This window comes from Puma concolor, chromosome E4, assembly GCF_028749965.1.
Source record: "Puma concolor isolate L17-30 chromosome E4, mPumCon1.1.hap2, whole genome shotgun sequence".
Classification (NCBI taxonomy): domain Eukaryota; kingdom Metazoa; phylum Chordata; class Mammalia; order Carnivora; family Felidae; genus Puma; species Puma concolor.
Genome location: NC_141683.1, coordinates 27,662,407 through 27,674,163, shown reverse-complemented (window position 1 = coordinate 27,674,163; position 11,757 = coordinate 27,662,407). Strand labels below are relative to the sequence as shown.

Below are 11,757 nucleotides of genomic sequence, written 5' to 3'. Positions count from 1 at the left end.
AACAGGGAGGGAAAGGAGAACAGGGCGACAGGGCGCAGCTGGGTCTGAAAACCTGGAGCTTGTCTGCAAAGCCTCCTTTCAGAAGGCTGTTTCCCTCAAGCTGGGGGGGGGGGGGGGGGAGGAGAGAGTCAGGAGACCCGGAGGGAAGATCAGTCTGACTCAAGCATTCTGGGTAGATAAGAGAACCAAGGTCTTAAGATGATCGCGCAAGAGAATTTCTTTAAAAAAAAAAAAAAAAATTTTTTTTTTTTTTAAAGTAGCTGTTCTGAGGTTTGGTTCCATTGGCCCTTCTCTTGGACCGCCTTCCAAGTTCCCAGTTTGCACACAGCCTTCTGGTACCAGAGGCTCAGGACAGGCCTGGGGAGCCTAGCTTCTCTCTTCCACCAGTCCCGGCCACCAGGGCCATGGAGCAATGGATCTTCTCCTGAGGAGTCGTAGCTCTACGCAGACCCCATGTGAAGGACAAGCAGACAGACACCCAGCTTCCGGTTCTCGAACTAGCGGCCTCTGAACCACCTCTGCTTCCTACCGGGTAAGGCTGCGTGGAGGTAGGGCAGCGGGCACCTGGAAAGGCAGAGCTCTGGGGACAGCCGGCCAGGACCCACCAGCGGCCCCCCTGCCCTGAGGGCCTTGTGAGAGCCTGGACGCACAAAGCCGGGGAGAGCAGCCCCGGGAGGCCATGGGCCTCAGGGTCCACTGGGAAGAGGCAGAAGAGACATGGTGCTGAGGCACTGTCTGTATTCCGTGCTATCCCTCTGGGAGTCCATTGCCTTGTGGAAAGCCAAGTCAGAGGCCCTTCTTTCTTTGTTTTTGTTTTTTTTTTAACGTTAAATTATTTTTGAGAGACAGAACGTGAGTGGGGCAGGGGGAGGGCAGAGAGAGAGGGAGACACAGAATCTGAAGCAGGCTCCGGGCTCTGAGCTGTCGGCACAGAGCCTGACGTGGGGCTCGAACTCACAGACTACTCCCGGAGCATGACCTGAGCTGAAGTCGCATGCTTAACGGACTGAGCCACCCAGGCGCCCCTCAGAAGCCCTTCTTCACATCCTCATAAGAGTCTTAGTGGCCCCTTCTTTTTTGGACTCTCCCGAGATGCAAAGAGAGTTTTAGGAGATGGAAAAAGGAAAAACGAGAAGGGAGCTAGAAACACATATTGAACAGTTGTGTAAGTTTGGGACACTTTGGGTAGACACGGGGTATGGGGTCTCTGGCCTCTGAGATAGCCACACAACAAGCAGGACTGTGACAGATCTCCAGAAGAGTCCTGTGAGGGAGACAGCCAGCCGACAGGGGCCACGGAGGGCAGGGCTTCAGGAGGGAATGGCCTCCAGGGGCCCTGCTGACCCAGCATTGGCTTCATCCTTAGGGTAATACCCAGAGAGTCTCAGAACGTGAAACACAGACCAGCTTTGTCAAAATCACTCAGGGAAGTGTCTATGAAAATAGCCTGCCTCCCTGCCTCAGAACCCAAAGGAACAGTCATGAATCTCCCTCCACCTTGTCCCGTCTTTAGCCACACTCCCCACAGACCACAGCGCACCCGGCCAACCCAAGGAACAGGGGGTGAAGACATGGTTTCTGCTATCTTATTGTAACTGAGCAGCGTTTCCTGTGCCCCAAGCTTCATTAGCACATTGGTGGTGTCATTTCCTGTGACGACTCTCTGTTTCCATTCTGGCAAAATGCTCTTTTCTGTCTGCTTTGAGGGTTGGGGGAGGATGGGCTTCTCACAGAGCCTCTCTCTCGGGCCTCTTGGCAGTTCCCCCCTCCTTGCCCCTCATACTTCCACCAGAAGGCAGAGAGCGTAGCATCTCCCTGAGCCACGTCGCTTGGGGGACACCATACCCGGCTGAGCTCTCGCCTCCGGCACTGTAACCACATCCAGGTAGAAGCAAACCTGTTGTTTTTGTATTTGGGGTCAACGCAGCCTGACAGTTGCAAGGTAGATACAAGGTAGAAAGTTGGCGGGGGGAAAGAAAGTTCTAGAAAGATTGGAAAACATGGGGATGGGGAGGGTGTCCATCGTTCTTATCTACTTAAAAAAGTGGTCATGATGATATGTAAAACACAAACCAATTTTGCCTTTTCTCCTGGGGGTCGACAACTTGGGAAGATCCAGGAGAAGTGGCAACATGCACTAGCTGATGAGAATTAAGAGAAGGCTTACAAGGAGAAGCGGAAGCCAGAGAGGTTCCCATGGAAATGGATATGATCACCCCAACCCTTTCAGAAATCAGAGGGGGGACCTCGGAGGCCAGGACTCTGCAGGAAACTGGTGGCAGCCTGGACAGGTGAGTGACTCCACCCTCCCCAGATTTAGACAGACATCCCTGGTGGACCCTGGGGGGGGGGGGGGGGCTCTACCCCAGCAGTGCTCCTAGCCCTCACAGCCAGGCTCAGGTCCACTGAGACCACCAAACTCCAGGCTTAGAGAAGTTTTCTCAGGGCTGCTGGGAGGAAAGGAGAAAAAAGGAGTCGCAGGGGGTAGCTGTGATAACACAGGATTTCCCTAGAGCTCGCTGCCTGGCCTGGTAGGATTTCTGAGCTCCCAGAGACCCGGTCCATCACTGTCCCCAATCTTTCCTGTCTCAGGTCCCAACCACCAGTCCCCCCACCACAAAAAACACACAAAAAACTAGGCCCTCCCATAATGGAAACAAAAGGCCTACTTTTTTCAATGATGTGTTTTTAGGTCCTAAAAACTTTCCATGAATGGAAAATGCAGCCATAGATGTGATAAAGCTATATCTTTAGCATATAAAATCTCACAGAACTAATCGTGGATATAAATTTTACTGCTAAAACTTTCAGTATCATACTAACAATAAAAAAAAAAAAAAACCCATCAGCAGTTGAAGCTTTAGCAACACTGGTGGGTATAAATCTCAGTGCTGCGATAACAAATACATTTTTTTAATGTTTACTTTTATTTTTGAGAGCGAGAGAGAGACAGAGTGTGAATGGGGGAGGGGCAGAGAGAGAGAGACAGACAGACAGACAGAATCCGAAGCAGCCTCCAGGCTCCAAGCTGTGGGGCTCTAACTCACGAATCACGAGATCATGACCTGAGCTGAAGTCAGACGCTTAACCAACTGAGCCACCCAGGCGCCCCAAAAATGATAAATTTAAAATCGCTGTCGTTCAGGGAAATAAATGTTATTACCATAACAAACAAATATATGTCACCTGCAGGTGAATAGGAGCATTGATGGGGAATGAATTCATAAAGTTGTCAGAACTCGGAATCCCCCCAGAAATCATCACTTCTATATTCCTTCGTGTTTATTAATTTATGCACTCATTCAACAAATATTCATCATGCCCTTACTAAGTATCAGGCACTGTTCCAGGCACCAGATAAACAGGATAGACAAGTCCATGGCCTCCTGGAGCTTACAGTCAAGTGGAAAAGTCAGATCTTAACAGATAAACAAATCGATATGTAATATAATGCCAGTCAACCTTAAGTCTGAAAAACGAGAGCAGAGTTAAGGGGACCAAGAGTAGTAGAGTGTGGACTGGGAGGGCCTGTCTGAACAGGTGACATTTCAGAAGAGACCTGAGTGAAATGATGGACCGAGCTACGCAGACACCTGGGAGAGGGCCCTGTAGGTCGGAGGCAGGACTACGCTTTGCACGGACGAGGAAGAGCCTCGAATCCTAGCTGTCAGAGTCAGATGGAAAGTGGCATGAAACGAGGTCAGAAGACAGACAGAGGCCAGCACATAAGGTGCCAGGACGTCTTCACTGGGTAGGGACTGTGGCTGTCTTCCCAAGTGTGATGGGAAATTATGCAGGTCACAAGAATATGGGGGACGTGATCTGGTTTACTGTCAGGAGGACCACACTGGCTCGTGCGTGAAGATAATATGCCGGGGTCAAGAGGGAAAGCCAGGCGTCGCATGCGGGGGGGTGCTACAAACCTCCACATGGACCGAGCGTTGGCAGTGGAGGAGCAAAAGGTGACTGGGTTTGGGAAAGATGCCCAGGATGGAGCAGACAGAATCTGCTGCTTGACCGGAAGTGAGGTGTGAACGAAAAGGAGCGCTCAAGGACGGCTCCAAGGTTTCCGACTGAGCCACTAGATGATGGGAGACACCACAGGAGAAGCAGGCTTATGAGAGAAGAACAGGCATTCTCTTTGAGGCCTATTTGGCTGGAGACGTCCACTGGGGAGCCTGGCGGAAATGTCCAGTGTAAATTGGGTAAACAAGCCTAGGTCTCAGGAGGACAAAACCCTTCCCTGGTAGCTGATCGGGTTTCTGATATTTGGAGGTAGCAGGTCCCCTGGCGATTCCCGCCGTAAACCTCTGTTGGCTCTTGTTACAGTGGCAGCAGCCCCAGTCCTGTCAGGGAATCGCCAGCAGCACAAACCGTCTCCTGCCTTTGCACCGGTTACACCCCACGAAACAGCAAATGTTGCTTGGCGGCCAGCTCCACACGTTGGTGCATGGGGGTGGCTCAAGTGCCTGCAGGCTGGACTCCGGCACAGAGAGCTCCCTCACTGTGCGTGGGGTAACCCCTCTTCCACACAAGACAGGAAGCCCAGGAGTAGGGGATAAGGGGAAGTAAGGGCAGAGGAGCATGATTTTGCAAACTTGGAGGATAATGTGGTGCGGTAGAAAGAGCACGATCGTTGGGTCCAAACAGACCTCAACTCGCATTCTATCCCTGCCCCTTCCTACCCGTGGGATCTCTGATACATTACTCTGCCTTTCTGAGTCTAGAATCTGGCATTCAGAAGGGACAGTTCCCTTCTCCTGTGTCCAGTGTCCCTCTGTCCATAGAGAAGACCCTCTCTTCAGCCAAACAGCCTACCCACCTCCGCTTTCCGGCACTCAGCTCCCATTCCAAGTCCTCGGGCTCCAATTCCTGTTGAAAGCACCTTCTCCAACCTCCTCAGCCTCCTACAGCTGGCCCTTGGTTTTCCTCACAGACATAAAGACCACAGCAGTGCCATCTTTTCTGGGTTCGCGGGCTTCCTCGCCATCCTCCTGACCACCATGATTTTCTACGGCCTGTGGAACTGGAATAAATTGAAGAAGCGTGAGTCCCTTGTTCACCCAGAGTTGAGACCCCCCCCCCCCCCCAACCAGGGTCAATAATCTAGCCTGGCGTTTAAAGCCCAGTTTATTCTCCAGGGATAAACTATCACACTGGGGAATCCTCTGTTCTTCTCTGACACATTGGTCCTTGTCTCACTCGAGAGTCTACGCTGTGTCTCCATTTTGAAAGCCATTGCCCTGGGACTTTTGTGTCCCAACCCTCGCCCCCGGCCCCCCGTTTCTTCCTCCTGCTTCTGTCTACCAAGTCTTCTAGCTCAAATGGAATTGGGCAACTGTGAAAATGTATATTTTATGATACATAGTGAGGGTGGAGAATATTTTCAGGGACCACCTCATCCCCAAAGGTCCCCACGTTCTGTGCCACTGGCCTCTGCCACAATCTCCATCTCTGTCATTGCCTTGCAGGACAAGTTCCTTACTTCCGAGTTACCATCATGCCCTTACTGACTCTGTCTCGACCCAGACAAGGAGCCAAAAATATTTATGACTCCTTGCCCCAGAGGCAAGAAGACCTGGGTAGGTTTTTCTTTCTAATCCATGGACTGCAGATGTTACTGACCTTCTACGCCCAGAATGCACCTCTCACCACCCAGAGGCAGCTTTCTTTAAACTTTCAGACGTTGTGCCCTTCAGGGAGCATGGAAGAGGAGGGGATAGGAGGAAACACTGGGGGCCTAGAAAGCTCTAAAAAGAGAGTTAGGGGGCTCTAAAAAGGTTGGGGGGGTTGTTTCACCTTGATGTGAGGTTAGCAAAGGACAGGTGAGTGTGTCTAGGGATGGGGAAGACAGACAGAGGAGAACATGGCCTCCGGCATTACAGGCAGGGAAGGTTCACCCCAGGAGCCAACTTCCCAGCCTCCCCAGCCCCTGTGCTAGTTAGTGTCCTCCTGTCCTCTGCTAGAAGCTGAGGGCAGTTCCCGGGCTCAGAGCACATCATGCCCGTAGCTCCAACCCTCTCACCACAGAACATCAGGCCCCAACTACCAGACGCCATACAAACCTACTTCACCCACGATGCAGGGACTGCTCAGGCTGGAGCGCTCAGGGCACTGGCCAGCCATCCTCAGGGTTTGTCCTCTGTCCTTTCAGGGAGACGTCAGTCAAGGAGTAACCGTATTTTCAGTACCGAGAGCCTCCTCTCCAGACATTCTGAGAGCCCTCCTTCTGAGCATGTGGTAAGAGTCAAGGGAAAGGACAAGTCCCTTGGGAGAAGGGATGTGTCTCTGGCAGAAGAACTGGGGGAAAGGAGTTCAGGTCACAGAGCAAACCACATGTCCTTTGGCAGTCACCCTGTGACCCTATTAATACGTTGGGAAGACTAGCCTCAGGACCTCCCTACTGCCCAGGGAGAGAAATGAGGAAAGATAGGCACAAGTGTTTGTGATGTTAAGCAAGGCACCAGGGCACATATATTCAAGGACATGGTGTTAGAACTGAAATGGATTGTTTTCACCAAGACAGGTAACCCTTTATCCAAAGGAGTCCTGTCCCCTTCCAAGTGATCACCTCAGGAGGGCACACAAGCATTCCAACAAGGCTGTCGGTGCTCAAAACACCCTAAAAACCCTGCCGTGGTAATAACTTCTGGGGCCTGTGCCAAACTATTTCAATTATCCTCCGGGGCAGGTATATTTGTATGTCACTGAGCCCCGTAGCTGGCGTCAAAAGTGTTTGATCAAACGTGGGATTTTTTTTTTTAATTTTTCTTTTATTTTTTTTTTAATTTTTTTTTCAACGTTTATTTATTTTTTGGGACAGAGAGAGACAGAGCATGAACGGGGGAGGGGCAGAGAGAGAGGGAGACACGGAATCGGAAACAGGCTCCAGGCTCTGAGCCATCAGCCCAGAGCCTGACGCGGGGCTCGAACTCCCGGACCGCGAGATCGTGACCTGGCTGAAGTCGGACACTTAACCGACTGCGCCACCCAGGCGCCCCTAATTTTTCTTTTAATGTTTATTTATTTTTGAGAGAGAGAGACAGAGTGTACATGGGGGAGGGGCAGAGAGAGAGGGAGACACAGAATCCGAAGGAGGCTCCAGGCTCTGAGCTGTCAGCACAGAGCCCCACGTGGGGCTCGAACTCACGGAGTGTGAGATCATGACCTGAGTTGAAGTTGGACGCTTAACGGACTGAGCCACCCAGGCGCCCCAAATGTGAGATCGTTTTTGAGGTGACCAGGGGAGTAGTGTAACCAGTACCGATAAGTCCACATGTCCTGTGATCAGGCTCGGAAGGCAGCCCCCAGGGAGGACTCCCACAACACTGTGGCACCCGACACGGTAAAGGGAGGACTTTGAAACTCAGGGGGCTCATTTCCATAGATAAGTCTTTGTTTGCTTGTCGAAGAATCGGTTTGTGATCGTCTCAAGTGAACACAGTCCCGCTGCTGCTGACCCCCTGCTCTCCAGCCTACCCAAAACCCAAAGATTTAGGGTTCGAATACCATGCGACCATCTTCCCGCCGTCCTCCCCTATACCCCATCCTTGGGCTCTGCTCCCACCTCTAAAGACTTCCTGGGGGAGCAAGCCTGCATGGCCGATGAAGGGCAGGAAAGAGGAAACTCCACTGCCAAAGTGAGTTCCAGCCCTTGGAGGTGGGGGCGAGGCGGGGTGGGGAATCCTGAGGGGATTTTGCATTCAGAGTGCCACACCCAAGTAAGGCCACAACGTGTCTGGCTTGGGCTCTGTAGTGTGTGAAGAACATTTTGAACCAATTGCCAACAGGTGAAAATCTAAAAGGTTTCGCATTCAAGTCTGGAGGCTTTTCTTGAAAAGTCAGAAGCTCTGGAAATTTCAGACCGGCATCCCTAAATGGCCAGAATCATCTGAGCCTTTATGTCAGCCGCCCCTTTCATGATAACGGCAAGCATTTGTTAGTGTTTTTGACGTGGCAGGAGCTATTCCAAACACTTGGCACATGGTCATACACTTACTCCTCACAAACACCTGTATTATATAGGTATTATGATTATCCTCATTTCCCATGCTGGAAAGTAAGGCCACCGAGAGATTAAGTAACTTGCCCAAACCCAGCACAGAGTAGCGAGGCTGGGATTTGCACCCTGGGTCGGGGGCTGAGTCGCTACTTTTAGCTACATTGTCTCTCAGTGGGTTCTGAGGCAGCAGGCTGTGTCCAGTTTATCACACTCCCCCCCCCACCCCAACACACTCCCCAGTGAACACTCATACTGTGGCCAAAAACTAGTAGCAATTTACACGTCTACACTGTAAATTTACACTTACACTTACACCATGTTGTTACACGTACACAGTTGCTCTCCACTTCTCTCATACCTGCCTAGCATCTAAAGCCTTGCAGGCCGGGGGGCGCCTGCGTGGCTCAGTCGGTTGAGCGTCCAATTTCGGCACCGGTCACGATCTCTCGGTCTGTGAGTTCGAGCCCCGCGTCGGGCTCTGTGCTGACAGCTCGGACCCTGGAGCCTGCTTCGGATTCTGTGTGTATCTCTCTCTCTGCCCCTCCCCTGCTCATGCTCTGTCTGTCTCTCTCTGTGTGAAGAGTAAATGAACATTAAAAAAAAAAAAAAATTAAAGCCTTGCAGTCGATTTAGAGATTTAGAGATTTTTCCCCCCAAGGGGAAGAACAAGTACAAGAACTATCAGACAGTGGTACTGGCTGGGGAAGTAGAAAGGCTTTGCCCATATTTCCGCTTCCATATCCTATCACTACCCTTCTCTTCTTGTTCATAGCTCTCCCAAGCAGGCAATGTCCTCTGGGTGCACAGAGACCACTATCCTGCCAACGGCTATACAGTGGGCATCTATGACAATGCCACAGGGCTCCAGATGCGTGGGGACCTCACTCCCTCAGCACACTATGTCAATGTCACAGCAACCAGAGACTGCCTGAGCATTTCTTCAGAGGATTCCAGAGATTACATCAATGTCCCCACGGCGGGACAGATTGCTGAGACTCTTCTGGCTTCTGCCAACGCCACCCCCACGAACAGTTTTGCCCCCCCAAGTGCTCAGAAGCTGGAGCTTACTGAGGAAAGAGAGCAGGGCTGTGGGAATGCCAGTGACCGCACCAGTTTTTGGTCTCCAAGGTCTGAGAGCGATGATCCGCCCAGCGATGAGGAAAGTTCTTCTGAGACCTCAAATGACTATGTCAACATGGCAGGGTTGAATCTTGAGGCCATCCGCGGGAAGCAGCCCTGGATGGTTTCTCAGTGCTACAGAGATTATGAAAATGTCCCATCGGCACATGCCAGCGGAAACCGGCAGCGGGCGGAGGAAGAAGTGACGTCCTCAAACACAGACCATGTCGAAGGCAGGACAGATGGTCCAGGGACCCACGTCCAGTTTGTCATGCAGTCAGGGAGGTTCGTGGCTCTAGGGGATTATGTGACCTATCCACCATCTGCACAGAAGGAGACTAGTCAGATGAAACATGGAGAAGAGAGGCCAAATGAGGCCTCTGATGACTACGAGAATGTGTTAGCTGCCAACTTCGGAGACGTGGACCCCAAGGGGCCAGACGCATAGCTCCTTCCTGAAGAATTAGGCCCCAGGCACCCAGCTGGAGAGCTATGGGGTGCCAGATCCACAGCCACCAGAGGGTCTAGTAAAGACCCTTGAACATCCTTGTATTTCAGTGGGTTCGCTCAGGTTAGAGTAGTACAAAGAGGCCGAGATACACAGGAGTTAAGGAAGTCACAAAAGCCAAGGTCTGGGAAAGCCAGAAAGGAATTCTTCTGAAGCAGGCTGCTGTTATCTCTCATACCAACCTAAGAATGTTTGCTGAAACTGCCTTATAGGATGGTTAGCAGATTAAAAATGCGAGAGTACTTTAGTGCACGGTGGAAACGTGAAGTAGCCTAAAAGCGTTACCTTCACAAATACCAGCAGGCTGCAAAGCAAGAATGCAGATTCGTCTGTAATCCAGGCAGAGGCCAAAAAGAAGGGACAAGTCAGAGTTGGGGTGGGGCAGCAGCTGCCACTTGAAAGAGAGTGTGGACAACCAAATGCTAGAGAAAGATGTGGAACACCGGGAATTGTCATTCATTGCAAAGTATAGTATCCACTTTGGAAAGCGATTGGATAGTTTCTTAAAAGCACGCGTGTATTATACAACCCAGCCATTCCACTACTAGGCGTTTACCCAAGAGAATTGAAAATTTGTGTTCATGCAAAAGCCCATACGTGACTATTTATAGCAGCTTTATTCATAATGCCAAAACTAGAAATAACTCAGATGCCCTTCAACAGGTAAATGGAAAAACAAACTGTGGTATGTCCACACAACGGGGTTGTCTATACTCACCAGGAAAAAGGATTGAACTATTGGTTCATGTGACCACAAGGACAAATCGTAAGTGCATTTGGCTAAGTGAAAGATGCTAGACCTAAAAATCTACGTATTGTATGATTCCATTTCTATGGCCTTCTGGAAAAGGCAAAACTATATGAGAAGGAAAACAGGTCAGTAGTTGTCAGGTTTGGGGAAAGGAGAGAAGTTTACTATAAAGGAATTTTTAGGGTAATGGGGCTATTCTGTATTGGTACTGTGGTGATGGATACGTGACTCTATAAATCTGTCAAAACACAAAAAAACTATACAGCCCAACGAGTGACTTTTATTGTATGTATTTTTTTTTTTTTAATTAACCACGCTGTCAGGGGAAGCCATGATGGAATGCAGATTAAGACAAATAAAACCTAACTGTCTTACGAATGTATGATATAGCCTCACGGAAGGTGGGGCCGAGGGGGAAGGAGCTGACTAATTAACTTTGGAAAATAATGTTTTCACTTGAAACTGTAAGATAAGGACACACACACACACACAAACCTGTACATAACACTGTACTCTAGTTGGTAAATTTGTATCTCAGAGGAGGACAGGTTAGCAATTCGGAAACTCTTTAAATGTATACTAAGTTTGAACAAATAAGTAAATATAGATAAGGAGAAGCAGATTTCTTACTATCAGAAAAAGAGGACACAAGTACAAGAGGCTACAATAAACTCTGTGGTGTTGATGAACTAGAGTTGGAGGCATAGTTTGAACTCTTGTTTACTTTGATATAGGTATGAATAGATACAGAAATAAATATAGATATGTATAGAAATAGGCTAGTATACATATATTTCTCAGCTCTGTCCACGGGGACATCTAGAAGCAATGGCACCCTGGAAGCAATGGACACACTGAGCACTCAGGTCTTGGTTTCTAAATATCATTCTCAATAAAAGGAAACAGAGCTCCTTGGAAAAATGGCTAGTTCTAGAGCTGGGACTGGGAAAACACATGGGGAGCTTGACCTTCTTGTAGATGAAAGAAAGAAAGAAAGAAAGAAAGAAAGAAAGAAAGAAAGAAAGGAAGGAAAGGAAAGGAAGGAAGGAAGGAAGGAAGGAAGGAAGGAAGGAAGGAAGGAAGGAAGGAAGGAAGGAAGAAAAAGAAAGAAGGGGAAAGAAAAGACAAGAAAAGATGAAGGCATGTCAAAAGGAGTCAACTAAAAGAATTCCCGGGGGCAAAGCTAGAACAGTTTCAACAATGAAAACAAGTAATTATGATACAAATCTATAATTCAACAAAGTATTCTTGAGTCCATACCAATAAATGAATAAAATGGAAGAAAGGAATAAACTGTCTTTCCAGATGAATTCTGAACAATAAGTATAGGAGAAATGAGGGGAAAAGAAAATCATTATCGAGACACCACAGAGCGGT

At 49.4% G+C, this 11,757-nt stretch overlaps 1 protein-coding gene across 1 annotated transcript; it reads left to right on the top strand.

Moving 5' to 3' along the window:
• Nucleotides 1–540: 540 nt before the first annotated feature.
• LAX1 (lymphocyte transmembrane adaptor 1) lies at nucleotides 541–10,754 on the top strand. Its single transcript, XM_025921212.2, has 7 exons — nucleotides 541–1,885; nucleotides 2,114–2,291; nucleotides 4,330–4,506; nucleotides 4,937–5,046; nucleotides 5,472–5,582; nucleotides 6,155–6,240; nucleotides 8,775–10,754. The coding sequence occupies exons 2-7, from the start codon at nucleotides 2,197–2,199 to the stop codon at nucleotides 9,567–9,569; spliced, it is 1,374 nt and encodes a 457-aa protein (XP_025776997.1). The 5' UTR covers nucleotides 541–1,885; nucleotides 2,114–2,196; the 3' UTR covers nucleotides 9,570–10,754.
• The last annotated feature ends 1,003 nt before the right edge of the window (nucleotides 10,755–11,757 follow it).